At 45.8% G+C, this 23,813-nt stretch overlaps 3 protein-coding genes across 7 annotated transcripts in view; all 3 read left to right on the top strand.

Moving 5' to 3' along the window:
* The window catches only part of LOC110511371 (fibroblast growth factor receptor substrate 2), a 77,311-nt gene extending 74,842 nt beyond the window's left edge, over nt 1-2,469 (top strand). For both annotated transcript variants that reach the window (XM_090201240.1, XM_090201241.1), the window contains one exon: nt 1-2,469. This exon is cut by the window's left edge and continues 2,065 nt beyond it. The gene's annotated coding sequence lies outside the window, so the exon portion shown is untranslated.
* A 212-nt stretch (nt 2,470-2,681) lies between these two features.
* LOC110527029 (N-acyl-phosphatidylethanolamine-hydrolyzing phospholipase D) lies at nt 2,682-10,110 on the top strand. Of its 3 annotated transcripts, none has more exons than XM_090201253.1 (8): nt 2,682-2,910; nt 3,750-4,035; nt 4,294-4,347; nt 4,721-4,903; nt 5,061-5,665; nt 6,196-6,345; nt 9,294-9,408; nt 9,780-10,110. In XM_090201253.1, the coding sequence occupies exons 2-8, from the start codon at nt 3,775-3,777 to the stop codon at nt 9,909-9,911; spliced, it is 1,500 nt and encodes a 499-aa protein (XP_090057379.1). In that variant the 5' UTR covers nt 2,682-2,910; nt 3,750-3,774; the 3' UTR covers nt 9,912-10,110. The 3 variants fall into 3 exon arrangements, with proteins under 3 accessions (XP_090057379.1, XP_090057381.1, XP_090057380.1); XM_090201255.1 differs by having other exon boundaries at nt 2,689-2,910; nt 4,297-4,347; XM_090201254.1 differs by lacking the exon at nt 2,682-2,910 and having other exon boundaries at nt 3,585-4,035; nt 4,297-4,347.
* A 15-nt stretch (nt 10,111-10,125) lies between these two features.
* LOC110512490 (N-acyl-phosphatidylethanolamine-hydrolyzing phospholipase D) lies at nt 10,126-23,242 on the top strand. Of its 2 annotated transcripts, none has more exons than XM_090201256.1 (6): nt 10,126-10,418; nt 16,340-16,528; nt 16,814-17,012; nt 18,555-19,204; nt 19,941-20,055; nt 22,514-23,242. In XM_090201256.1, exons 1-6 carry the CDS (start codon nt 10,309-10,311, stop codon nt 22,640-22,642), a joined length of 1,392 nt encoding a protein of 463 aa, XP_090057382.1. In that variant the 5' UTR covers nt 10,126-10,308; the 3' UTR covers nt 22,643-23,242. The 2 variants fall into 2 exon arrangements, with proteins under 2 accessions (XP_090057382.1, XP_090057383.1); XM_090201257.1 differs by lacking the exon at nt 10,126-10,418 and adding an exon at nt 10,807-11,257.
* Nucleotides 23,243-23,813: the final 571 nt, after the last annotated feature.

Genomic DNA, 23,813 nt, shown 5'->3' with positions numbered 1-23,813 from the left:
CACAACATTTGAAGACAGAAGGGCTGCAGATTTGTTGCAATAAATTTAAAAAAAAAGATTTTATAATGTCTTATTCCTTCACAAGGAGTTACACTGTGTCCTGAAAGTAACCTGGTCCCAGACCTGTTTGTGCCAGTCTGTGTCATGACAAGGAGTTACACTGTGTCCTGAAAGTAACCTGGTCCCAGACCTGTTTGTGCCAGTCTGCGTCATGACAAGGAGTTACACTGTGTCCTGAAAGTAACCTGGTCCCAGACCTGTTTGTGCCAGTCTGTGTCATGACAAGGAGTTACACTGTGTCCTGAAAGTAACCTGGTCCCAGACCTGTTTGTGCCAGTCTGTGTCATGACAAGGAGTTACACTGTGTCCTGAAAGTAACCTGGTCCCAGACCTGTTTGTGCCAGTCTGTGTCATGACAAGGAGTTACACTGTGTCCTGAAAGTAACCTGGTCCCAGACCTGTTTGTGCCAGTCTGTGTCATGACAAGGAGTTACACTGTGTCCTGAAAGTAACCTGGTCCCAGACCTGTTTGTGCCAGTCTGTGTCATGACAAGGAGTTACACTGTGTCCTGAAAGTAACCTGGTCCCAGACCTGTTTGTGCCAGTCTGTGTCATGACAAGGAGTGGCATGATGGCACAAGCAGACTGGTACCCAGGCTATACTGAAAGGGGAGCGATGGTACCAGGTACACACCAATATAACACTATTTTATTCCTGAGGTCATTTGATACCTAATTAAAGAAGGGAGTGAAACACCTTGACTTCTAGCCTGGTCCCAGATCAGTCTGTGCTCTTGTCTACTCCTTCGCTGTCATTGTCAAGCCAAACAAAAGAGTGACAGGGCGTTGGCATGACGGCACAAACAGACTGGTACCCAGGCTACCTGTTATTCCCGAGTGCCTGTGTAAGTTTAGCTTGCAGGTGATGTGCCAAACAGCGAGGTCTCTTTGAATGACGGACCTCCTCACCAATCTCTCTCTCTCGGTACCAATCTTTTACAGTGCTGATCATAAACTGAAATGGTGTTGAAGTCAACACTCGTGTCGCTATTTGAAGCTGACTTCCTTGTTGCCCTAATGGCTGTGGACTCCAATGGTGTGTTATGTTAGTGGGCCTACCATGGTTGGGCTCAATTCCATTTCAATCCCAGTCGATTCAGGAAGTACACTGAAATTCCAATTCTCTTCGATGCTTTTCAACGAGGAACATGTGGAATTGGAACTTTCTGAATTGACGGGAATGGAATTGACCCCAAGCCTGGAGTCTTCGGCCATGTCTCTGGGTCAACGTCTTGGTACACCACAGTCACTTTAGCCACTACTAGTGTACAGAAAGATGGTGTGTATGTATAAATGCCAAGTGAGGATGTTCCACAATGCAGCTGTACTAATGGGTTTGTTCATGCTGGCTGTACTGAAAGTACCCAAATCCCACCGTTGGTGTTCCTGTGTGACATCATCATGTTCCAGGTTCCTTCCAGCAGGTTTGGGGTCCCGTTTATTTGACTATTCAGTCAATTCAGAGAGTCAATTTGAAATTTGAGTTTTGTTTCCTGGATGGACAGAACTGATAGGGAATTGACCCCCGACCCTGCAAACAATAGTCCATTTGTACAGGGGCCCCCTGGTGGTTGTTGTAGAATGTCTTAGTTCAGTCTGAATTTTCCTTCCGAACGTTGTTGTGAACAAGGAAAACAGAAAAGCACAGTGTTTCCCACAGCATGCTGTCCGACAGCCATGTTTCATAGGAGGAGTTTGGGTTCCAAAGTGTTGTCTTCTGTTACCTGTTCTCTCATTGTATCATATTGTACAAATCATTATTATTGGGTACTGACTTGCATTATATTTTTTTTCTACCTACATTTTAAAAGAGTTCGTAAACTATAGGAATTGTACAAAAAGTACTTTAATAGATATTGTTTATTAAAGAAAGGAACTGTTAGTGGGGAAAAATAGATTATTTGCCAAACTCCTTTTTTCAATTCTAGAATATGATGATTTTCACGGAGTTCTAGAATGGGTTCCGTTGGTTCCATTTATGATGTAAACATTCCTTACTTCCACTGTTTTGGTCTCAGAACACCAGACACTATAAAGAATTACGCAGTGAATGAAACAATTCACTACTCACTGGGCACAGACGTCAATTCAACATCTATTCCACGTTGGTTGAACGTCATTTTGTTGATTCAACCAGTGAGAGCCCATTGGGTCTTCTGTTTAAAAACATAATGACTTCATATTGTATGGACTTTACATTGGTGGGAGGGGAGGGGGGGCGATTTTGATATTTGCATTTTTCTGCTCTGGAAATGTGTTTACCAGAAATGTTAGTATTTTATGACCGGAGGAAAAACCATAGTGTGTATTTAGATGTCTACAACAATGTTCATACAATATTCCATCACTGCCAACAACCCCCTGTGTTTTGTAGCATGGCAAAATAATAATAAAAAAATATGGACCTAAGTGTTGTCTCTGGGTTGTTTTTCTATTCGTGTCATAATTATCATTGATAGTTTATTGTATTGCTTCGGTTTATCTTGTGTTTTTTTTAGCTCTCACACACTGTACTGAAGTAAGGAGAGTGACCCCTGGTGGTAATGGAAGGGACATGCAGTGCAACTGTCTCCCTGGTGACGGCAATAAGAGTGTGGCAATCATTGATATGGACAGACTTCATTCTGAGTAACAAAGTGCAACGAGGAAGAATTGTGTGAAACAAAATGCTCTCGGGAGAACTGGACTGGCTGGTCTTACCGTACACGAGGAGGTCGTTGTTTAGAGGTGGCTCGTCTCTAATCCCTGCAGGAGAGACCTCTTCACTGGACCAGGATAAGGTGCAGGAGAGACCTCTTGACTGGACCAGGATAAGGTGCAGGAGAGACCTCTTGACTGGACCAAGATAAAGTAAGAGATGATTCACAGTCAGTTTGTACATATCTGATATCTGCATTAGAATGTTTTATAGACATGCATAGATGTATGTCTTCATTTTGAGGGGTTCAGTTTTAGCTATGTTTTCTAAAGTTATATCTTACTAATACCACGTATGTTAGTGTTAGTATTGATATATCGTTGGTATAACGGGCAGCTTCAATCATGTTGTAATTGATTTATTGTAATCCATGTGAAGTTTTCAAAAATGAATGAATCATATTTACACAGAATCTGTGAATCAATCCGTTGTGGTGATATGGGTGATATGAGTAACTGCCCTTTGAACTCCAGGAAAAAGTTTTCACACACAAGGTGAGACTTACCGAAGTTATAAGGAAACTGGTAACCAGTTTACAGGAACAATAAGAAACAGTTGTTGGCCAATATTTTATTATAGGCTAGCATATAGTGCCTTGTATTGTTGCTATCTTCCATGACTTTATAGAGCAATAACCTTATGGGTCCAACTTCCTGGTTTGGGTTTTCAGCTCTACTTCCTGGTTTGGGTTTTCAGCTCTACTTCCTGGTTTGGGTTTTCAGCTCTACTTCCTGGTTTGGGTTTTCAGCTCTACTTCCTGGTTTGGGTTTTCAGCTCTACTTCCTGGTTTGGGTTTTCAGCTCTACTTCCTGGTTTGGGTTTTCAGCTCTACTTCCTGGTTTGGGTTTTCAGCTCTACTTCCTGGTTTGGGTTTTCAGCTCTACATTTATGAAGCACCCGTCTGAAAAATCTGTCCAGTTGACTCACAGAACTTCTGTCAAGAGATATAGCACCACAACAACTGCAGAACTTGATGTTGTGTCCCACACAGACCAGAGGAACAGGGACTTGAGGCCATGGCAGAGCAGGGGGAAGCCCGGGGGACAGGAGAGGAACCACGAACACCCAACACGCCATCCCTGAACCACCGGGGGACAGGGGGGACTTTCGGGGAGGGTCAAGATGTGGAGAAGGGAGAAGTCATAACCAGATCCACGAGGGAGAAGAACGGTCGCTTCACCAACCCCTGGCCCACATGGCACTACCCCTCCTCTGCCTCCCTGCTCCGGTTCTACCTACTAGATAAGGACCACAGCAACCTACCCCGCTCCAAAGAGGTACGAATCCCATCTTTAACATATTGGCTTTTTGCCTTGTTGTTGTTGCTTGTTAATTCTACATTCCATTAGCAATTTGCATAGAAATGTATCCTAGTAGATGATGCATGACAACCCCATGCAATGCTATTCATTTAGACCTGATGTATTTCAACCTCAGACAAGGAGTTGAAGTGCTTTCATCAGAGGTGTGCTGAATCCTTTTCAGCCAGGTATTTGTTGTCATTTACCAACCGTTTGTGTGTCCCTGTGTTTGAGGAGTTAGACCGTGAGCTTCCACTGCTGAAACCGTCCTTCATCCAGAGTCCTGAGGTTTGTTTCCATGTTGTTGTGTCTTGTCTATCTCTTTTTAGTATGCAATACTGTTCCCAGGAGTCCATGAAAACAACAGATCAATTCAACAATAATATAACGCATGCACATATATGGCATAAACGCTGGTTGAGAGAATGCCAAGAGTGTGCAACACTGTCATCAAGGTAACGAACGGGTGGCTACTTTGAAGACTTTCAAAATCTAAAAATATAATTAGATTTGTTTAACACTTTTATTTTTGGTTACTACATAATTCCATGTGTGTTATTTCATCTTGTAGAGAAGAGTGAATATAAAGAAAAGCGGCTGGAATTAGTAGGTCCACACTCTTGACTGGTCCTGTATATATATATATAACATGACACCACAGGTGTCAGGAACCGTGGGGTCTGGTCTCAGGGTGACCTGGCTGGGCCACGCATCAGTCCTGGTAGAGATGGACGGCCTGGTCATCCTCACTGACCCCATCTTCAGCCAGAGGGCGTCTCCCTTCCAGTTCATGGGGCCCAAGAGGTTCAGGGGCCCGCCGTGTACAGTAGATCAACTACCCAAGGTGAGGTGCCTCCAAACACTTGAGGGACGTGTGTGTGTGTGTGTATGTGTATGTGTGTGTGTGTGTGTGTGTGCGTGTGTGTGTCAACGGTATAAAAAAAAAGATAACACATTTCCGTGGACTTTTCCAGTTGATAAATAAAGTTTTCTTCTTCCAGGTGGATGCTGTGCTCATCAGCCACACCCACTACGACCACCTGGACGTAGGTTCAGTTAGCAGCCTCAATAAGCGCTTCGGCGCCGAGCTGCGTTGGTTTGTCCCTCTGGGGCTCCAGGGTTGGATGCAGAGCTGTGGCTGTAAGAACGTGATAGAGTTGGACTGGTGGGAGGAGAGCTGTGTCCCTGTCCCCAGCCCTGTCGCTGTCCCCAGCCCTGTCCCTGTCCCCAGCCCTGTCGCTGTCCCCAGCCCTGTCCCTGTCCCCAGCCCTGTCGCTGTCCCCAGCCCTGTCGCTGTCCCCAGCCCTGTCCCTGTCCCCAGCCCTGTCCCTGTCCCTGTCTCCAGCCCTGTCCCCAGCCCTGTCCCTGTCCCCAGCCCTGTCCCCAGCCCTGTCCCCAGCCCTGTAGCTGTCCCCAGCCCTGTCCCTGTCCCCAGCCCTGTCGCTGTCCCCAGCCCTGTCCCTGTCCCCAGCCCTGTCGCTGTCCCCAGCCCTGTCGCTGTCCCCAGCCCTGTCCCTGTCCCCAGTGGTGTCAGCCAGGATAAGGTGATGTTCGTATTCACCCCAGCCCAGCACTGGTGCAAGCGCACCCCAACAGACGATAACAGGTTGGTTGGTTTCCTTACTTTACAGATAGCTGCTTTATTCAGGAGAGTTTTACTTCCATTGACTGTGACATGTGGTTGTGTTTGACTGGTCCTGTATATATACTGTATATAACATGACACCACAGGTGTCAGGAACCTTAGTTGAAAGCACTCGACTGTGACATGTGGTTGTGTTACCTACCTTAGTTGAAAGCACTCGACTGTGACATGTGGTTGTGTTACCTACCTTAGTTGAAAGCACTCGACTGTGACATGTGGTTGTGTTACCTACCTTAGTTGAAAGCACTCGACTGTGACATGTGGTTGTGTTGCCTACCTTAGTTGAAAGCACTCGACTGTGACATGTGGTTGTGTTACCTACCTTAGTTGAAAGCACTCGACTGTGACATGTGGTTGTGTTGCCTACCTGAGTTGAAAGCACTCGACTGTGACATGTGGTTGTGTTACCTACCTTAGTTGAAAGCACTCGACTGTAAGTCGTTGTGGGTAAGAGTGTCCACTAAAATGGTCTAAATGTAAATGAATAACAGGGTGCTGTGGGGGAGCTGGTCTGTCCTGGGGCCCTGCAACCGCTTCTTCTTTGCTGGAGACACCGGCTACTGCTCGTCCTTCCAGGAGATTGGGAGGCGCTTTGGTCCGTTCGACCTGGCGGCCATACCCATCGGCGCGTACCTGCCCAGGTATGAAACTAGTGTAGAGCTGTCCTGCCCAGGTATGAAACTAGTGTAGAGCTGTCCAGCCCAGGTATGAAACTAGTGTACAGCTGTCCTGCCCAGGTATGAAACTAGTGTAGAGCTGTCCTGCCCAGGTATGACACTAGTGTAGAGCTGTCCTGCCCAGGTATGAAACTAGCGTACAGCTGTCCTGCCCAGGTATGAAACTAGTGTAGAGCTGTCCTGCCCAGGTATGAAACTAGCGTAGAGCTGTCCTGCCCAGGTATGAAACTAGTGTAGAGCTGTCCTGCCCAGGTATGAAACTAGCGTAGAGCTGTCCTGCCCAGGTATGAAACTAGTGTAGAGCTGTCCTGCCCAGGTATGACACTAGTGTAGAGCTGTCCTGCCCAGGTATGAAACTAGTGTAGAGCTGTCCTGCCCAGGTATGAAACTAGTGTACAGCTGTCCTGCCCAGGTATGAAACTAGTGTAGAGCTGTCCTGCCCAGGTATGAAACTAGTGTAGAGCTGTCCTGCCCAGGTATGAAACTAGTGTAGAGCTGTCCTGCCCAGGTATGAAACTAGTGTAGAGCTGTCCTGCCCAGGTATGAAACTAGTGTACAGCTGTCCTGCCCAGGTATGAAACTAGTGTAGAGCTGTCCTGCCCAGGTATGGAGCTAGTGTAGAGCTGTCCTGCCCAGGTGTGAAACTAGTGTAGAGCTGTCCTGCCCAGGTATGAAACTAGTGTAGAGCTGTCCTGCCCAGGTATGAAACTAGTGTAGAGCTGTCCTGCCCAGGTATGAAACTAGTGTAGAGCTGTCCTGCCCAGGTATGAAACTAGTGTAGAGCTGTCCTGCCCAGGTATGACACTAGTGTAGAGCTGTCCTGCCCAGGTATGACACTAGTGTAGAGCTGTCCTGCCCAGGTATGACACTAGTGTAGAGCTGTCCTGCCCAGGTATGAAACTAGTGTACAGCTGTCCTGCCCAGGTATGAAACTAGCGTAGAGCTGTCCTGCCCAGGTATGAAACTAGTGTAGAGCTATCCTGCCCAGGTATGAAACTAGTGTACAGCTGTCCTGCCCAGGTATGAAACTAGTGTAGAGCTGTCCTGCCCAGGTATGAAACTAGTGTAGAGCTGTCCTGCCCAGGTATGGAACTAGTGTAGAGCTGTCCTGCCCAGGTATGAAACTAGTGTAGAGCTGTCCTGCCCAGGTATGGAACTAGTGTAGAGCTGTCCTGCCCAGGTATGAAACTAGTGTAGAGCTGTCCTGCCCAGGTATGAAACTAGTGTAGAGCTGTCCTGCCCAGGTATGAAACTAGTGTAGAGCTGTCCTGCCCAGGTATGAAACTAGTGTAGAGCTGTCCTGCCCAGGTATGAAACTAGTGTACAGCTGTCCTGCCCAGGTATGAAACTAGTGTAGAGCTGTCCTGCCCAGGTATGAAACTAGTGTAGAGCTGTCCTGCCCAGGTATGAAACTAGTGTACAGCTGTCCTGCCCAGGTATGAAACTAGTGTAGAGCTGTCCTGCCCAGGTATGACACTAGTGTAGAGCTGTCCTGCCCAGGTATGAAACTAGTGTAGAGCTGTCCTGCCCAGGTATGACACTAGTGTAGAGCTGTCCTGCCCAGGTATGACACTAGTGTAGAGCTGTCCTGCCCAGGTATGAAACTAGTGTACAGCTGTCCTGCCCAGGTATGAAACTAGCGTAGAGCTGTCCTGCCCAGGTATGAAACTAGTGTAGAGCTATCCTGCCCAGGTATGAAACTAGTGTACAGCTGTCCTGCCCAGGTATGAAACTAGTGTAGAGCTGTCCTGCCCAGGCATGAAACTAGTGTACAGCTGTCCTGCCCAGGTATGGAACTAGTGTAGAGCTGTCCTGCCCAGGTATGAAACTAGTGTAGAGCTGTCCTGCCCAGGTATGAAACTAGTGTAGAGCTATCCTGCCCAGGTATGAAACTAGTGTACAGCTGTCCTGCCCAGGTATGAAACTAGTGTAGAGCTGTCCTGCCCAGGCATGAAACTAGTGTACAGCTGTCCTGCCCAGGTATGAAACTAGTGTAGAGCTGTCCTGCCCAGGTATGAAACTAGTGTAGAGCTGTCCTGCCCAGGCATGAAACTAGTGTACAGCTGTCCTGCCCAGGTATGGAACTAGTGTAGAGCTGTCCTGCCCAGGTATGAAACTAGTGTAGAGCTGTCCTGCCCAGGTATGAAACTAGTGTAGAGCTATCCTGCCCAGGTATGAAACTAGTGTACAGCTGTCCTGCCCAGGTATGAAACTAGTGTAGAGCTGTCCTGCCCAGGCATGAAACTAGTGTACAGCTGTCCTGCCCAGGTATGAAACTAGTGTAGAGCTGTCCTGCCCAGGTATGAAACTAGTGTAGAGCTGTCCTGCCCAGGTATGACACTAGTGTAGAGCTGTCCTGCCCAGGTATGAAACTAGTGTAGAGCTGTCCTGCCCAGGTATGAAACTAGTGTACAGCTGTCCTGCCCAGGTATGAAACTAGTGTAGAGCTGTCCTGCCCAGGTATGACACTAGTGTAGAGCTGTCCTGCCCAGGTATGAAACTAGTGTAGAGCTGTCCTGCCCAGGTATGACACTAGTGTAGAGCTGTCCTGCCCAGGTATGACACTAGTGTAGAGCTGTCCTGCCCAGGTATGAAACTAGTGTACAGCTGTCCTGCCCAGGTATGAAACTAGCGTAGAGCTGTCCTGCCCAGGTATGAAACTAGTGTAGAGCTATCCTGCCCAGGTATGAAACTAGTGTACAGCTGTCCTGCCCAGGTATGAAACTAGTGTAGAGCTGTCCTGCCCAGGCATGAAACTAGTGTACAGCTGTCCTGCCCAGGTATGGAACTAGTGTAGAGCTGTCCTGCCCAGGTATGAAACTAGTGTAGAGCTGTCCTGCCCAGGTATGGATAGACACTGTTAACCATCCAGATCCAAATGAATCCATCCATATATTGTTATTTCTCTTTAGAGATGTAATGAAGTCACTGCATGTGGACCCAGAGGAGGCTGTGGAGATTCATAAGGACGTTAAGGCCAAACACTCCCTGGCTATTCACTGGGGGACCTTCGCATTAGCTCATGAGGTGAGCATTCTATATGTTCAGCCATTATATAAGCCTACATCCACAATATATGTTGGCCTCCAAAATCCATCTCCTCCCTCTCCAACTCCTCCCTCTGCATATCTTCCATCTTCCCCCTCTCCATCTCTTCCCTGTCCTTCTCCCCCCTCTCCATCTCCCCCCTCTCCAACTCCGCCCTCTCCTTCTCCCCCCTCTCCCTCTCCTCCCTCCATCTCTTTCTCCCTCCTCTCCCTCTCCTCCCTCCATCTCCAACTCTTCTGCTCTCTCTCTTTCTCTATAATTTTCTTTCAACTCATTTTTTTTTAACCCAATGCAAAGGAAAGCGCCTAGCTAATGTTGTTCATATTTCCCTTTGTATCTCTCTCTCTCAGTTTTACTTAGAGCCTCCAGTGAGACTCAGGGAGGCCATGGAGAAGAATGGGTTGAATGTGGAGCACTTCTTTGTCCTGAACCATGGAGAATCCAGAGTGATGGGGGGAGAAAGAGAAGGAGGGGGCGTTTGACTGATCAGATGGGCTACATTGCCAGAAGCTGCAATATGAAAGAGTTTGGACTTCTGACAAAGAGATCTAAGCTTGGCATTATAGTAGTAATAGTTTGCCTGATAAAGGGGCACTGATGTACATATTTGCAACTTTAAAATAAATATATGTTTTTAATGCCAAGTGATATTGATTGCACTATTAAATACATTTTTATCAACATGGCTGTTTCTTTAAATAGTGACCAAGCAAGGAAGTAAGGAAGTAGCTAATCTACTGTTAAACCAACTGTGACCAACTTTCAAGAGTTCCTGTTGTAAACACAATACCGTTACTAGTTTGATGTTTCTATAATTGTAATCTAAGCAATTATGGTTAGGCCAACTAGACCAAGTCAACTAACCAACGCATTCCGACTATGGCTGCTTCCAAATGCATCTTCACTCCACGAGTTTGGAAAACGACACTTTCAAGGTGTATTCACCGAGCCGCAAGTGTTCTGAACACAGCGAAGGGAACTTTGTCAAGGTGATTATTTGTCAGCGTATTCTTTTAAGTGCACAACTCATTCAACAGAAGACGAACTACTCGGCACTTCTACTCGGGTGACTTTACTTGCTACAATGTATCCACTTGTAGCTCATTACGTAAACACGCCCAACAGGCTAAACAGGGCCGTGTTCGGTCGACAAACGTTCTCGAACGTTGCAGATAGAAATGTCCGGAATAGAGCTGATGTGATTCCTTATTCGACATGTCAGACGCATGTTTGTTTTTACATAGAAATAGGCTATCTGAACGTCCCAAAACGTTGCGTCATCCTGAACGCGACCCAGTGCACTGTTGTGCTGACGTGTTACATTCACTTTGTACTGTAACTTGGGCCTTGCCAATAAATATTTATGTGTGGAGCTTTCTAGTTGGTGTCTTCGCTCACTTGGGTAAAGATCTCCAGTCTGTAAGAGCATTATTATAGGATTAATACGTGCACCATTGACCAATGGTCTAGTTTAGATATTCCGAAAAATAATGTTTTAAGCTATTTTTTTTAGACATTTCCAAAATCATATTTTCATTGCAATTGCAAATGAATGAGCAGTTTCGGCACGTATTTCTTGCATATCGGAAAGAGGAGGATTTTAATAGGCTGCTTTAATTTCGTCACATGGTAGGGTTTTTCACCGACGTCAGAAGCCTTGCCTGGTAGGCTGGTACCAGTGCGTTGTGGGAACATTGGCCGGGTGCTTGCAGGGCACTTTTCCCCCACACAGTTCTGCGGATATCTCGCCGTAACAATATCAGAAGAAATGTCGCGCCACTGACGGATTTTACAAGTCGCCCTTGACTTTTATTCTATACGTTTTCAGGTACTATTTTATTGACTGCGTTGTTGTGACTGTGACGTAGGCTGCGAATGATCGATTGTCTCCGTTGTTCTGCTTAGTTCACCACATTCCTCCTTCTCTCTTTTTAGTTAAGGTTCTTTCTATTGACTCTCTGTTTTTATTATGGCGATAAATCTTCTCGATATAGCAGCAATTCTTTCTAGTGATCCGTTTTGTTTTGTTCTTTGGTCGGATCAACAAAGAAACATGTGTTGTACTTCGCTGGTGGTTTATTATGGGTCCATTGAAGCCATTCAATAGGCCAATACGTGCAACAGAGCTCCACAGTAGGCAACGTGACATGTATAGAGTACCTACGTTGTAAGGGGACTCCGTAAATAGGACTAGTGGACAACTACACAGCATTTCTACTCTACATTTGTCACTATAGGGCCTAGGTGACAGCTATACAGTAGCCTCTTCAGTCTGTACTTACACCTTGAAAACAAACAGAAGCTACTGTGAACAGGGTTGACACAGGAATGGGGTTGGGGTTATTTTACCTTTTATTTAACCAGGTGGGCCAGTTGAGAACAAGTTCTCATTTACAACTGCGACCTGGCCAAGATAAAGCATTGCAGTGCGACAAAAACCAACAACACAGAGTTACACATTGGATAAACAAACGTACAGTCAAAACACAATAGAAAAATCTGTATACAGCGTGTGTAAATGTAGTAAGTTTAGGGAGGCAAGGCAATAAATAGACCATAGTGGCGAAATAATTACAATTTAGCATTAACACTGGAGTGACGGATGTGCAGATGATGATGTGCAAGAAGAGATACTGGGGTGCAAAAGAGCAACAACAACAATAACAATATGGGGATGAGGTAGTTGGGTGGGCTATTTACAGATGGGCTGTGTACAGGTACAGTGATCTGTGAGCTGCTCTGACAGCTGATGATTAAAGTTAGTGAGGGCGATATGAGTCTCCAGCTTCAGTGATTTTTGAAAGTCGTTCCAGTCATTGGCAGCAGAGAACTGGTAGGAAAGGCGGCCAAAGGAGGTGTTGGCTTTGGGGATGACCGGTGAAATATACCTGCTGGAGCGTGTGCTACGGGTGGGTGTTGCTATGGAGACCAGTGAGATATACCTACTGGAGCACGTGCTACGGGTGGGTGTTGCTATGGAGACCAGTGAGATATACCTACTGGAGCACGTGCTACGGGTGGGTGTTGCTATGGTGACCACTGAGATATACCTACTGGAGCACGTGCTACGCGTGGGTGTTGTTATGGTGACCAGTGAGCTGAGATAAGGTGGGGCTTGACCTAGCAGAGACTTGTAGGTGACCTGGAGCCAGTAGGTTTGGCGAAAATGTAGCGAGGGCCAGCCAACGAGAGCATACAGGTCACAGTGGTGGGTAGTATATGGGGCTTTGGTGACAAAACGGATGGCACTGTGATAGATTACATCCAATTTGCTGAGTAGAGAGTTGGAGGCCATTTTGTAAATGACATCGTTCACCTGTACCATCATGTATTGTAGGCTTCATAGTCCCTGGTAGCAGTGGAGGGCCCATACAGTAGCTCAGAGAGATAGATTGGCAGGAGGCACATATACACTGATTAGACCAGACATTAGGACCCCCCCTGCCCCCACCTCTACAAGGTGTCGAAAGCGTTCCACAGGGATGCTGGCCCATGTTGACTCCAGTGTTTCCTACAAACGTGTTAAGTTGGCTGGATGTTCTTTGGGTGGTGGACTATTCTTCATACCCATGGCAAAACTGTTGAGTGTGAAAAACCCAGCAGCGTTGCAGTTCTTGACACAAACCTGTGCACCTACTACCATACCCCGTTCAAAATAACTTTAATATTTTGTATTGCCCATTCACCCTCCAAATGGCACACACACACACACAATCCATGTCACAATTATCTCCTCCCCTTCATCTACACTGATTGAAGTGGATTTAACAACTGACATACAATAATTGATCATAACTTTCACCTGGATTATCCAGACTTGTATGTGTCAGTTAGCGTTTGGCAGGCCAGTAACTTCCTCTTCATTTGACTGAGCTGGAGCCTTTCCACCCGTCCAGAGATAAGACACAGCTGAAACAATGGACTCAGGCAGTTGTATGGTAAAGGTGCGGTCCACTGTGAGCTAGTCTTGACGGACACTGTGTCTTTTATTCAAAGTAGGAACCAGTAAAAAGTCATGTTGTTGACCAGGTTATACTGTAGGGGACTGTGAAAGTCATGTTGTTGAGCAGGTTATACTGTAGGTGAAAGTCATGTTGTTGACCAGGTTATACTGTAGGTGAAAGTCATGTTGTTGACCAGGTTATACTGTAGGGGACTGTGAAAGTCATGTTGTTGACCAGGTTATACTGTAGGGGACTGTGAAAGTCATGTTGTTGACCACATTATACTGTAGGTGAAAGTCATGTTGTTGACCAGGTTATACTGTAGGTGAAAGTCATGTTGTTGACCAGGTTATACTGTAGGTGACTGTGAAGGTCAAGTTGTTGACCAGGTTATACTGTAGGTGAAAGTCATGTTGTTGACCACGTTATACTGTAGGGGACTGTGAAAGTCATGTTGTTGACCAGGTTATACTGTAGGGGACTGTGAAAGTCATGTTGTTGACCAGGTTATACTGTAGGTGACTGTGAAAGTCATGTTGTTGACCAGGTTATACTGTAGGGGACTGTGAAAGTCATGTTGTTGACCAGGTTATACTGTAGGTGACTGTGAAAGTCATGTTGTTGACCAGGTTATACTGTAGGTGACTGTGAAGGTCATGTTGTTGACCAGGTTATACTGTAGGTGAAAGTCATGTTGTTGACCAGGTTATACTGTAGGTGAAAGTCATGTTGTTGACCAGGTTATACTGTAGGTGAAAGTCATGTTGTTGACCAGGTTATACTGTAGGGGACTGTGAAAGTCATGTTGTTGACCAGGTTATACTGTAGGTGACTGTGAAGGTCATGTTGTTGACCAGGTTATACTGTAGGTGACTGTGAAAGTCATGTTGTTGACCAGGTTATACTGTAGGTGACTGTGAAAGTCATGTTGTTGACCAGGTTATACTGTAGGGGACTGTGAAAGTCATGTTGTTGACCAGGTTATACTGTAGGTGAAAGTCATGTTGTTGACCAGGTTATACTGTAGGGTACTGTGAAAGTCATGTTGTTGACCAGGTTATACTGTAGGTGACTGTGAAAGTCATGTTGTTGACCAGGTTATACTGTAGGTGACTGTGAAGGTCATGTTGTTGACCAGGTTATACTGTAGGTGACTGTGAAAGTCATGTTGTTGACCAGGTTATACTGTAGGTGACTGTGAAAGTCATGTTGTTGACCAGGTTATACTGTAGGGGACTGTGAAAGTCATGTTGTTGACCAGGTTATACTGTAGGTGAAAGTCATGTTGTTGACCAGGTTATACTGTAGGGTACTGTGAAAGTCATGTTGTTGACCAGGTTATACTGTAGGTGAAAGTCATGTTGTTGACCAGGTTATACTGTAGGTGACTGTGAAAGTCATGTTGTTGACCAGGTTATACTGTAGGTGACTGTGAAGGTCATGTTGTTGACCAGGTTATACTGTAGGTGACTGTGAAAGTCGTGTTGTTGACCAGGTTATACTGTAGGGGACTGTGAAAGTCATGTTGTTGACCAGGTTATACTGTAGGGGACTGTGAAAGTCATGTTGTTGACCAGGTTATACTGTAGGTGACTGTGAAGGTCATGTTGTTGACCAGGTTATACTGTAGGTGAAAGTCGTGTTGTTGACCAGGTTATACTGTAGGGGACTGTGAAGGTCATGTTGTTGACCAGGTTATACTGTAGGTGAAAGTCGTGTTGTTGACCAGTTTATACTGTAGGGGACTGTGAAAGTCATGTTGTTGACCAGGTTATACTGTAGGTGACTGTGAAAGTCATGTTGTTGACCAGGTTATACTGTAGGTGACTGTGAAAGTCATGTTGTTGACCAGGTTATACTGTAGGGGACTGTGAAAGTCATGTTGTTGACCAGGTTATACTGTAGGTGAAAGTCATGTTGTTGACCAGGTTATACTGTAGGGTACTGTGAAAGTCATGTTGTTGACCAGGTTATACTGTAGGTGAAAGTCATGTTGTTGACCAGGTTATACTGTAGGGGACTGTGAAAGTCATGTTGTTGACCAGGTTATACTGTAGGGGACTGTGAAAGTCATGTTGTTGACCAGGTTATACTGTAGGTGAAAGTAATGTTGTTGACCAGGTTATACTGTAGGTGACTGTGAAGGTCATGTTGTTGACCAGGTTATACTGTAGGGGACTGTGAAAGTCATGTTGTTGACCAGGTTATACTGTAGGGGACTGTGAAAGTCATGTTGTTGACCAGGTTATACTGTAGGTGAAAGTAATGTTGTTGACCAGGTTATACTGTAGGTGAAAGTCATGTTGTTGACCAGGTTATACTGTAGGGGACTGTGAAAGTCATGTTGTTGACCAGGTTATACTGTAGGTGAAAGTCATGTTGTTGACCAGGTTATACTGTAGGGGACTGTGAAAGTCATGTTGTTGACCAGGTTATACTGTAGGGGACTGTGAAAGTCATGTTGTTGACCAGGTTATACTGTAGGTGAAAGTCATGTTGTTGACCAGGTTATACTGTAGGTGAAAGTCATGTTGTTGACCAGGTTATACTGTAGGGGACTGTGAAAGTCATGTTGTTGACCAGGTTATACTGTAGGTGAAAGTAATGTTGTTGACCAGGTTATACTGTAGGTGAAAGTCATGTTGTTGACCAGGTTATACTGTAGGTGACCGTGAAAGTCATGTTGCTGACATCTCGCAGACAGTCGGCATGGTGATGGCTGTTGAGGGAGATTCTTTTGGAACTGTTGCACAGGGTTAAACTGTGTCACAATAAGCATGTTTTCACATCTGTGATTTCACAAGACCCTGTTGGCCGTCCAGGGACAAACCACAGAAACAGCCACTAACTGTACTGTGAGCAGGCTTTTCTTTCTGAATTAATATCTGTGTACCCCCCCGCCCCCCCCCCCACCAGCATATTTGTAAACTTTTATTTGTATTTCTTGTTTATTAACCTCCCTATAGACCCGGAGCCCAACACTGTCCCCCCATGGAGGAGAGCGGAGGAGCAGGAGGAGAGGTGCATGAGAACCAGGTGTTGATGGAGGAGAGGGGTGTCTCTCCTGGAGATTCCCCAGGGACGGAGGAGGGTTCCCCAGCCGTGGTCCGGCCCCGTGACCCCCCCACCTCCACCCTGCAGGACTCAGGGCCTCGGTAGGGGTAGACCATGAACGTCTCTGTGGTTTTCACGTGCACTTTATTGCCATCCAGCTCCTGAAGTTGCAGCATCATATTTTAGTGTTTTTTTGTGTCTTTAATGATCATCTGTTTCTAACTGTATCGACTCTGTGTGTGTGTGTGTGTGTGTGTGTGTGTGTGTGTGTGTGTGTGTGTGTGTGTGTGTGTGTGTGTGTGTGTGTGTGTGTGTGTGCGCGCGCACTAAATTTCCCGTCTGGACACAATAGTCAGTAAAACCGTTTGATTGATCAACTCCTCCAGGAAGAGCAGCTCCTCCCGCTCCTCCAGGAAGAGCTTCCGTCTGGACTACCGGTTGGAGGAGGAGGTGACTGGGTCGAGCCGGGACAAACATGGCCGCTTCACAAACCCCTGGTCCACGTGGAAGTTCCCGTCCTGGTCCACCCTGCTGCGCTTCTTCCTGCTGGAGAAGGATCACAGTAATGTACCCAGCTCCAAAGAGGTGAGACACATTCTGACGTTGGACGGATATAATAGGTCTAATAGGTCTCTCTCTGACGGATATAATAGGTCTCTCTGACGTATCTAATAGGTCTCTCTGACGTATCTAATAGGTCTCTCTCTGACGTATCTAATAGGTCTCTCTCTGACGTATCTAATAGGTCTCTCTCTGACGTATCTAATAGGTCTCTCTCACTCATTTGAGCTGCCATTTCTAGCACCTACAGCCGTTGTCAAAAGGCTTTGTAAAACAAACCCAGCTCTGATGGAGACGACCAAACCACACCTGATGGGGCTCAATGCCAGTCTGTCCGCTCTTTATTATAATGAACTTATTACACAAATACCTAAACCTGTACTCCAACTCCACAGGTTGGATAATAATCACTCTTTACTGTACACAGGTCACACCCAACAATTACCTCCTGTCCTGACTCAACTTGTTCTGTCTGTCCTGACTCCTGAGGTCTGTCATTACAGATCTCCGACTGAGCACGTCAGAGCTTGTCAACTGTGATTTGTAACGCTGCGCCTCATGTCCACAGTTAGGTTAGCTGTTTGTTCCAGAGGATGCCTCTCGCTCCATAAACACTGCACTGTGCTCTGGTAACAACCCCGGGGTATTTTTAGACGGCTGTAAATCAATCTCACCTCACGACTCAGACACTGGCTCTGTTTTCTAGACATGTAGTGGTCAGGAAGGAAAGGCCTGATTATTTAAAAGACTCAGACACGGGCTCTGTTTTCTAGACATGTAGTGGTCAGGAAGGAAAGGCCTGATTTATTTAAAAGACTCAGACACTGGCTCTGTTTTCTAGACATGTAGTGGTCAGGAAGGAAAGGCCTGATTATTTAAAAGACTCAGACACGGGCTCTGTTTTCTAGACATGTAGTGGTCAGGAAGGAAAGGCCTGATTATTTAAAAGACTCAGACACGGGCTCTGTTTTCTAGACATGTAGTGGTCAGGAAGGAAAGGCCTGATTTATTTAAAAGACTCAGACACTGGCTCAGTTTTCTAGACATGTAGTGGTCAGGAAGGAAAGGCCTGATTATTTAAAAGACTCAGACACTGGCTCTGTTTTCTAGACATGTAGTGGTCAGGAAGGAAAGGCCTGATTATTTAAAAGACTCAGACACGGGCTCTGATTGGTTAGTTAGGTCAGGTGATTATTTAAAAGGAAAATGAAATCCCGACTCGACTCTATTTCCCATCATCTTTCTGACGAAGAGGAAAGATGTGTTAAAGTGTTTAATCATCTGTGTTTTGATTTATGCTGATATAATTTAATCAAATTAACCCCAAACAACTCATACAACCAGGGTCATATTCAAACAGGAAAAAGGAAAATGAGTTTTTTTAAATTGGTTATTTTGTTTGGTGACTTGAAAATGACTGAAGCAATGTTGAAAAGACGAAGAGCTTTCGGTGATGAAGCCTTTATTTACCCTCCTCTTCCTCATCCTCTGTCTCAGCTGGTGAATGAATCTGAATCAATTCATACCAACGCGCCATATTAAAGTCTGTGTTGTTCTGCTACTCAGGTCCTAGACAAAGAGCTCCCAGTAGTGGAGCCTTGGTTCCTCCGTGTCCCCGAGGCAGCCGACGGAGCCGTGGGGTCTGGTCTCAGGGTGACCTGGCTGGGCCACGCATCAGTCCTGGTAGAGATGGACGGCCTGGTCATCCTCACTGACCCCATCTTCAGCCAGAGGGCATCTCCCTTCCAGTTCATGGGCCCCAAGAGGTACCGGGATCCCCCTTGTACGGTTGATCAACTCCCCCGGATCGACGCGGTTGTCATCAGCCACTCCCACTACGACCATCTGGACGCCGGCACCGTGACCCAGTTGAACGAGCGGTTCGGTGGGGATCTCCGATGGTTTGTGCCGTTGGGACTCATGGACTGGATGCAGAAGAGCGGGTGTGAGAATGTGATAGAGTTAGACTGGTGGGAGGAGAACTGTGTGCCAGGTCACGACGAGGTCACGTTTGTGTGTACACCGGCGCAGCACTGGTGCAAGCGCACCCCCACGGACGATAACCAGGTGCTGTGGGGGAGCTGGTCTGTCCTGGGGCCCTGCAACCGCTTCTTCTTTGCTGGAGACACCGGCTACTGCTCGTCCTTCCAGGAGATTGGGAGGCGCTTTGGTCCGTTCGACCTGGCGGCCATACCCATCGGCGCGTACCTGCCCAGGTATGGAACTAGTGTAGAGCTGTCCTGCCCAGGTATGAAACTAGTGTAGAGCTGTCCTGCCCAGGTATGAAACTAGTGTAGAGCTGTCCTGCCCAGGTATGGAACTAGTGTACAGCTGTCCTGCCCAGGTATGAAACTAGTGTAGAGCTGTCCTGCCCAGGTATGAAACTAGTGTAGAGCTGTCCTGCCCAGGTATGAAACTAGTGTAGAGCTGTCGTGCCCAGGTATGAAACTAGTGTAGAGCTGTCCTGCCCAGGTATGGAACTAGCGTAGAGCTGTCCTGCCCAGGTATGAAACTAGTGTACAGCTGTGATTGCTTTAGTACAAGGCTGCCCATACCCCCCCTCCCTGGAGATCCACTGGGAGTGCAGGTTTTGGTTCCAACCCTGCTCTAACACCTGCTTTATCTAGTCAGCTGTTCATCAGGACCTTGATGAACTGAATCAGGTTTAGAACAGGGTTGGAGTAAAAGCCTGCACACTCAGTAGAATTCTAGAAGGACATTGGATCATGGACTGTAGTATTAGATTTCCCTCAACTGAATATTCACTTAGAATGTATTAAAGTCAACTGTATATTCACTTAGAATGTATTAAAGTCAACTGTATATTCACTTAGAATGTATTAAAGTCAACTGTATATTCACTTAGAATGTATTAAAGTCAACTGAAGTTCAGTAAGTTTATTAAGCCTTCATTAGGCCAAACCCACAAAACACAAGTTTGTCGTCCCTCAGAGATGTAATGCGTGGACAGCATGTGGACCCGGAGGAGGCTGTGCAGATCCACAAAGACATCCAGGCCAGACACTCCCTGGCTATTCACTGGGGAACCTTCGCTTTAGCTTACGAGGTGAGCATTAACAGTTCTGAATGGGTGATCGACTGGATCTCTTTTTACAAGGCATATACTGTATGTACCTGCTGTAAAAAAAAAAGGGTTTTTGGTGTCACTTATCAGTTGTTCGCATCACTCCAAGTGTTGTTTTGTTTGCCTTAATACGAAGTCCTATCACATCAGAGATGAAAGGCCTATCCAATGGGATTCTCTGAATCTAATGATCAGGAAGAAGACATTTTGCTCTGCCTCCCAGCTGAAACTGGAGACTGAAGGTCAGGAAAACTATGTGTAAACCTTCCCTTTCTAAATCTGAGGTTAGGTGTAAACCTTCCCTTCTAAATCTGAGGTTGGGTGTAAACCTTCCCTTCTAAATCTGAGGTTAGGTTTTTAGCCTTCCCTTCTAAATCTGAGGTTGGGTCCATGGTAATAAATCAACCCCTGTCACAACACGTCAACCGTGGATCTGACCTGGATCTGACCTCTGCGTTTTTAGACTCGACTCAGTTTAGAGAGAAACACATATTTTCCATTGTGTCCTTTTGTGTGATGAGAACAAACACGCAGTCAGACACCCTTTCAACCATTCAGCCTAAAGACAAAGGTGGGATTGTTCAGCGTCCCACAATAGATGTGAAAACTCATATTAGGTAGCTTGCTGCTGCGTTCAGTTGAAATCGGCACGTGTTGGGAAACGCAGAGGAATGTGTTTTGCATTAGAAGAACCGTTGGTTATCTGTGACATCGTTCAACCTTTCCCCCTGATGCTTTGGCCTCGGCAGATGGCTTTGTTGGCAGAACCGTTGGTTATCTGTGACATTGTTCAACCTTTCCCCCTGATGCTTTGGCCTCAGCAGATGGCTTTGTTGGTAGAACCGTTGGTTATCTGTGACATCGTTCTGTGGTGTTGAAACTGGTAGTTTGGTTCCCGGCAGCAGTCGTCCTGTTGGCTTTGAAAGATAACCTTTAGTCGTTCTGACGTTTCTGCTTCGGGAGGCAGCTCAAAAAAGCCTCTCTAGCCTGAGATGTACTGTCCACTCCTAAACCCTGGAGTCTCTCGCTGTCAAGCAAGTCAAATACACTACCGGTCAAACGTTTTAGAACGCCTCCTCATTCAAGGGTTTTTCTTTATTTGTACTATTTTCTACATTGTAGAATAATAGTGAAGACATCAACACTATGAAATAACACATATGGAATCATGTAGTAAACAAATAAGTGTTAAACATATCAAAATATATGATATATTTGAGATTCTTTAAAGTAGCCACCCTTTGCCTTGTTGACAGCTATGCACACTCTTGGCATTCTCTCAACCAGCTTCACTTGGAATTATTTTCCAAGAGTCTTGAAGGAGTTCCCACATATGCTTAGCACTTGTTGGCTGCTTGTTGGCTGTCCAACTCATCCCAAACTACAACCTGTCTGGTTGAGGTCAGGGGATTGTGGAGGCCAGGTCATCTGATACAGCACTCCATCACTCTCCTTGGTTAAATAGCCCTTACACAGCCTGGAGGTGTGTTGGGTCATTGTCCTGTTGAAAAACAAATGATAGTCCCACTAAGCCCAAACCAGATAGGATGGCATATCACTGCAGAATGCTGTAGTAGCCATGCTGGTTAAGTGTGCCTTGAATTCTAAATAAATCACAGACAGTGTCACCGGCAAAGCACCCTCACACCATAACACCTCCTCCATGCTTCGCGTTGGGAAATACACATGTGGAGATCATCCGTTCACCCACACCGCTTCTCACAAAGACACGGAGGTTGGAACCAAAAATCTCCTATTTGGACTCCAGACCAAAGGACACATTTCCACAGGTCTAATGTCCATTGCTCATTCTTGTTATTGGTGTCCTTTAGTTGTGGTTTATTTGCAGCAATTCGACCACGAAGGCCTGATTCACACAGTCTCTTCTTAACAGTTGATGTTGAGATGTGTCTGTTACTTGAACTCTGTGATGCATTTATTTGGGCTGCGATTTCTGAGGCTGGTAACTCTATTGAACTTATCCTCTGCAGCAGAGGTAACTCTGGGTCTTCCTTTCCTGTGGTGGTCCTCATGAGAGCCAGTTTCATCATAGCGCTTGATGGTTTTTGTGACTACACTTGAAGAAACTTTAAAAGTTCTTGAAAAAAAAAAAAAAATTCCACAAATTAACTTTTAAGAAGGCACACCTGTTAATTGAAATGCATTCCAGGTGATTACCTCATGAAGCTGGTTGAGAGAATGCCAAGAGTGTGTAAAGCTGTCATCAAGACAAAGGGTGGCTATTTGAATAATCTCAAGTATAACATGTTTTTATTTAACACTTTGTTGGTTACTACATGATTCCATATGTGTTATTTCAGTGTTGATGTCTTCACTATTATTCTTAAATGTAAAAATAATGAAAAACCCTTGACTGAGTAGCTGTTCTAAAACATTTGACCAGTAGTGTAGATAATATATGTCTGTCTCTCTCTCTCAGTTTTACTTAGAGCCTCCAGTGAGACTCAGGGAGGCCATGGAGAAGAATGGGTTGAATGTGGAGCACTTCTTTGTCCTGAACCATGGAGAATCCAGAGTGCTGAACACAGACCAGGAAGTCTTTGAATGATTGGACCAAAATGGTGCCTAAACCCCTCCCACAAGCTGTAGAAGACTAAACAACACTGTGGCTTAAAGCATACAGCTGAATCAATGGATAAGCTCTCATCGTCAACAGTCTAGTTGATGGCATACTAGAGAGCTGAATGATGGCGACTATGAAACGAACACCCTGTCCGTTCATCCAATCATTGTTTTTCTATGCCAAATGTCTGACGCCAGAACTGTCAAGAAGAAACCTTTCTGAAAATGTTTTGCAGATGATGTGTTGTCGTATAGCTGCAGTGTCACCAGTCGGGTCAAAGTGATGAACGTATGTATTTTACACACTGGACACACCACACGTCATTCTGCTCCGACTCACACATTGTTTCTGTGCACAACTACAATGTGTATGGCTTCATCGTCTAGCACATTCACCAATCACATTTTGTAGCGTTATGTAACCAAATCTTCTGGAGTTATCGAATGCTGAACAGTTCCTGTGTAATATACTGTAAGTACTTGGACGTTGCAATAATGTTTTAGTAGGTCTGGAAACACGTTGTTGTATGTGGGGGTTTTCACCCTCCGTGTTACAGCTGTCATTAAAACTCTGCTCTCTGAAGGACACAGACTTGTCTTGTGAGAGGGGGGGACACTCTTCGGTCATTAGGTAGGGCCAGAGTCATTCCTCAACTTCAGTACTTGGTTCTGCAATACTGACCACTTTTAGATTGGAGTTATATGTTTGTGTTTAACGTTAAAGGTCTGAATTCAATCCATAAGATCTGTATTGTAGCTTCATTTAAAAGGGAGTTTACGATTGAGGCGACATATGCAGCGTTTAACCATGAAGGCCGTCTCTCGAGAACACAGGAACGGTGCATTTAATTCTCTATTGTGCCGGATCTTCCCAGATGGGTTGACAAACCTTGTCCACAACAGGTTGTGTTCAATACTCGTCTTGTGTACAACTCTCAACGTCAAACATACAAAGAGGTGTGTTTTGAAGTGTGAATAGCCTGTGGCTCAAGGATCTCACCCCTGAGTCACAGGGTTGTTGGGCTGATAGTTGACAGACAGAACTCATGGGGGTGGTTGGGCTGATAGTTGACAGATAGAACTCATGGGGGTGGTTGGGCTGATAGTTGACAGACAGAACTCATGGGGGTGGTTGGCCTGATAGTTGACAGACAGAA

The sequence above is a fragment of the Oncorhynchus mykiss genome, chromosome 15 (assembly GCF_057628025.1).
Source record: "Oncorhynchus mykiss isolate SJ-2025 chromosome 15, ASM5762802v1, whole genome shotgun sequence".
Lineage (NCBI taxonomy): Eukaryota > Metazoa > Chordata > Actinopteri > Salmoniformes > Salmonidae > Oncorhynchus > Oncorhynchus mykiss.
Note: the sequence above shows the minus strand (reverse complement) of the source record. Positions and strands in the feature narration are given on the sequence as shown.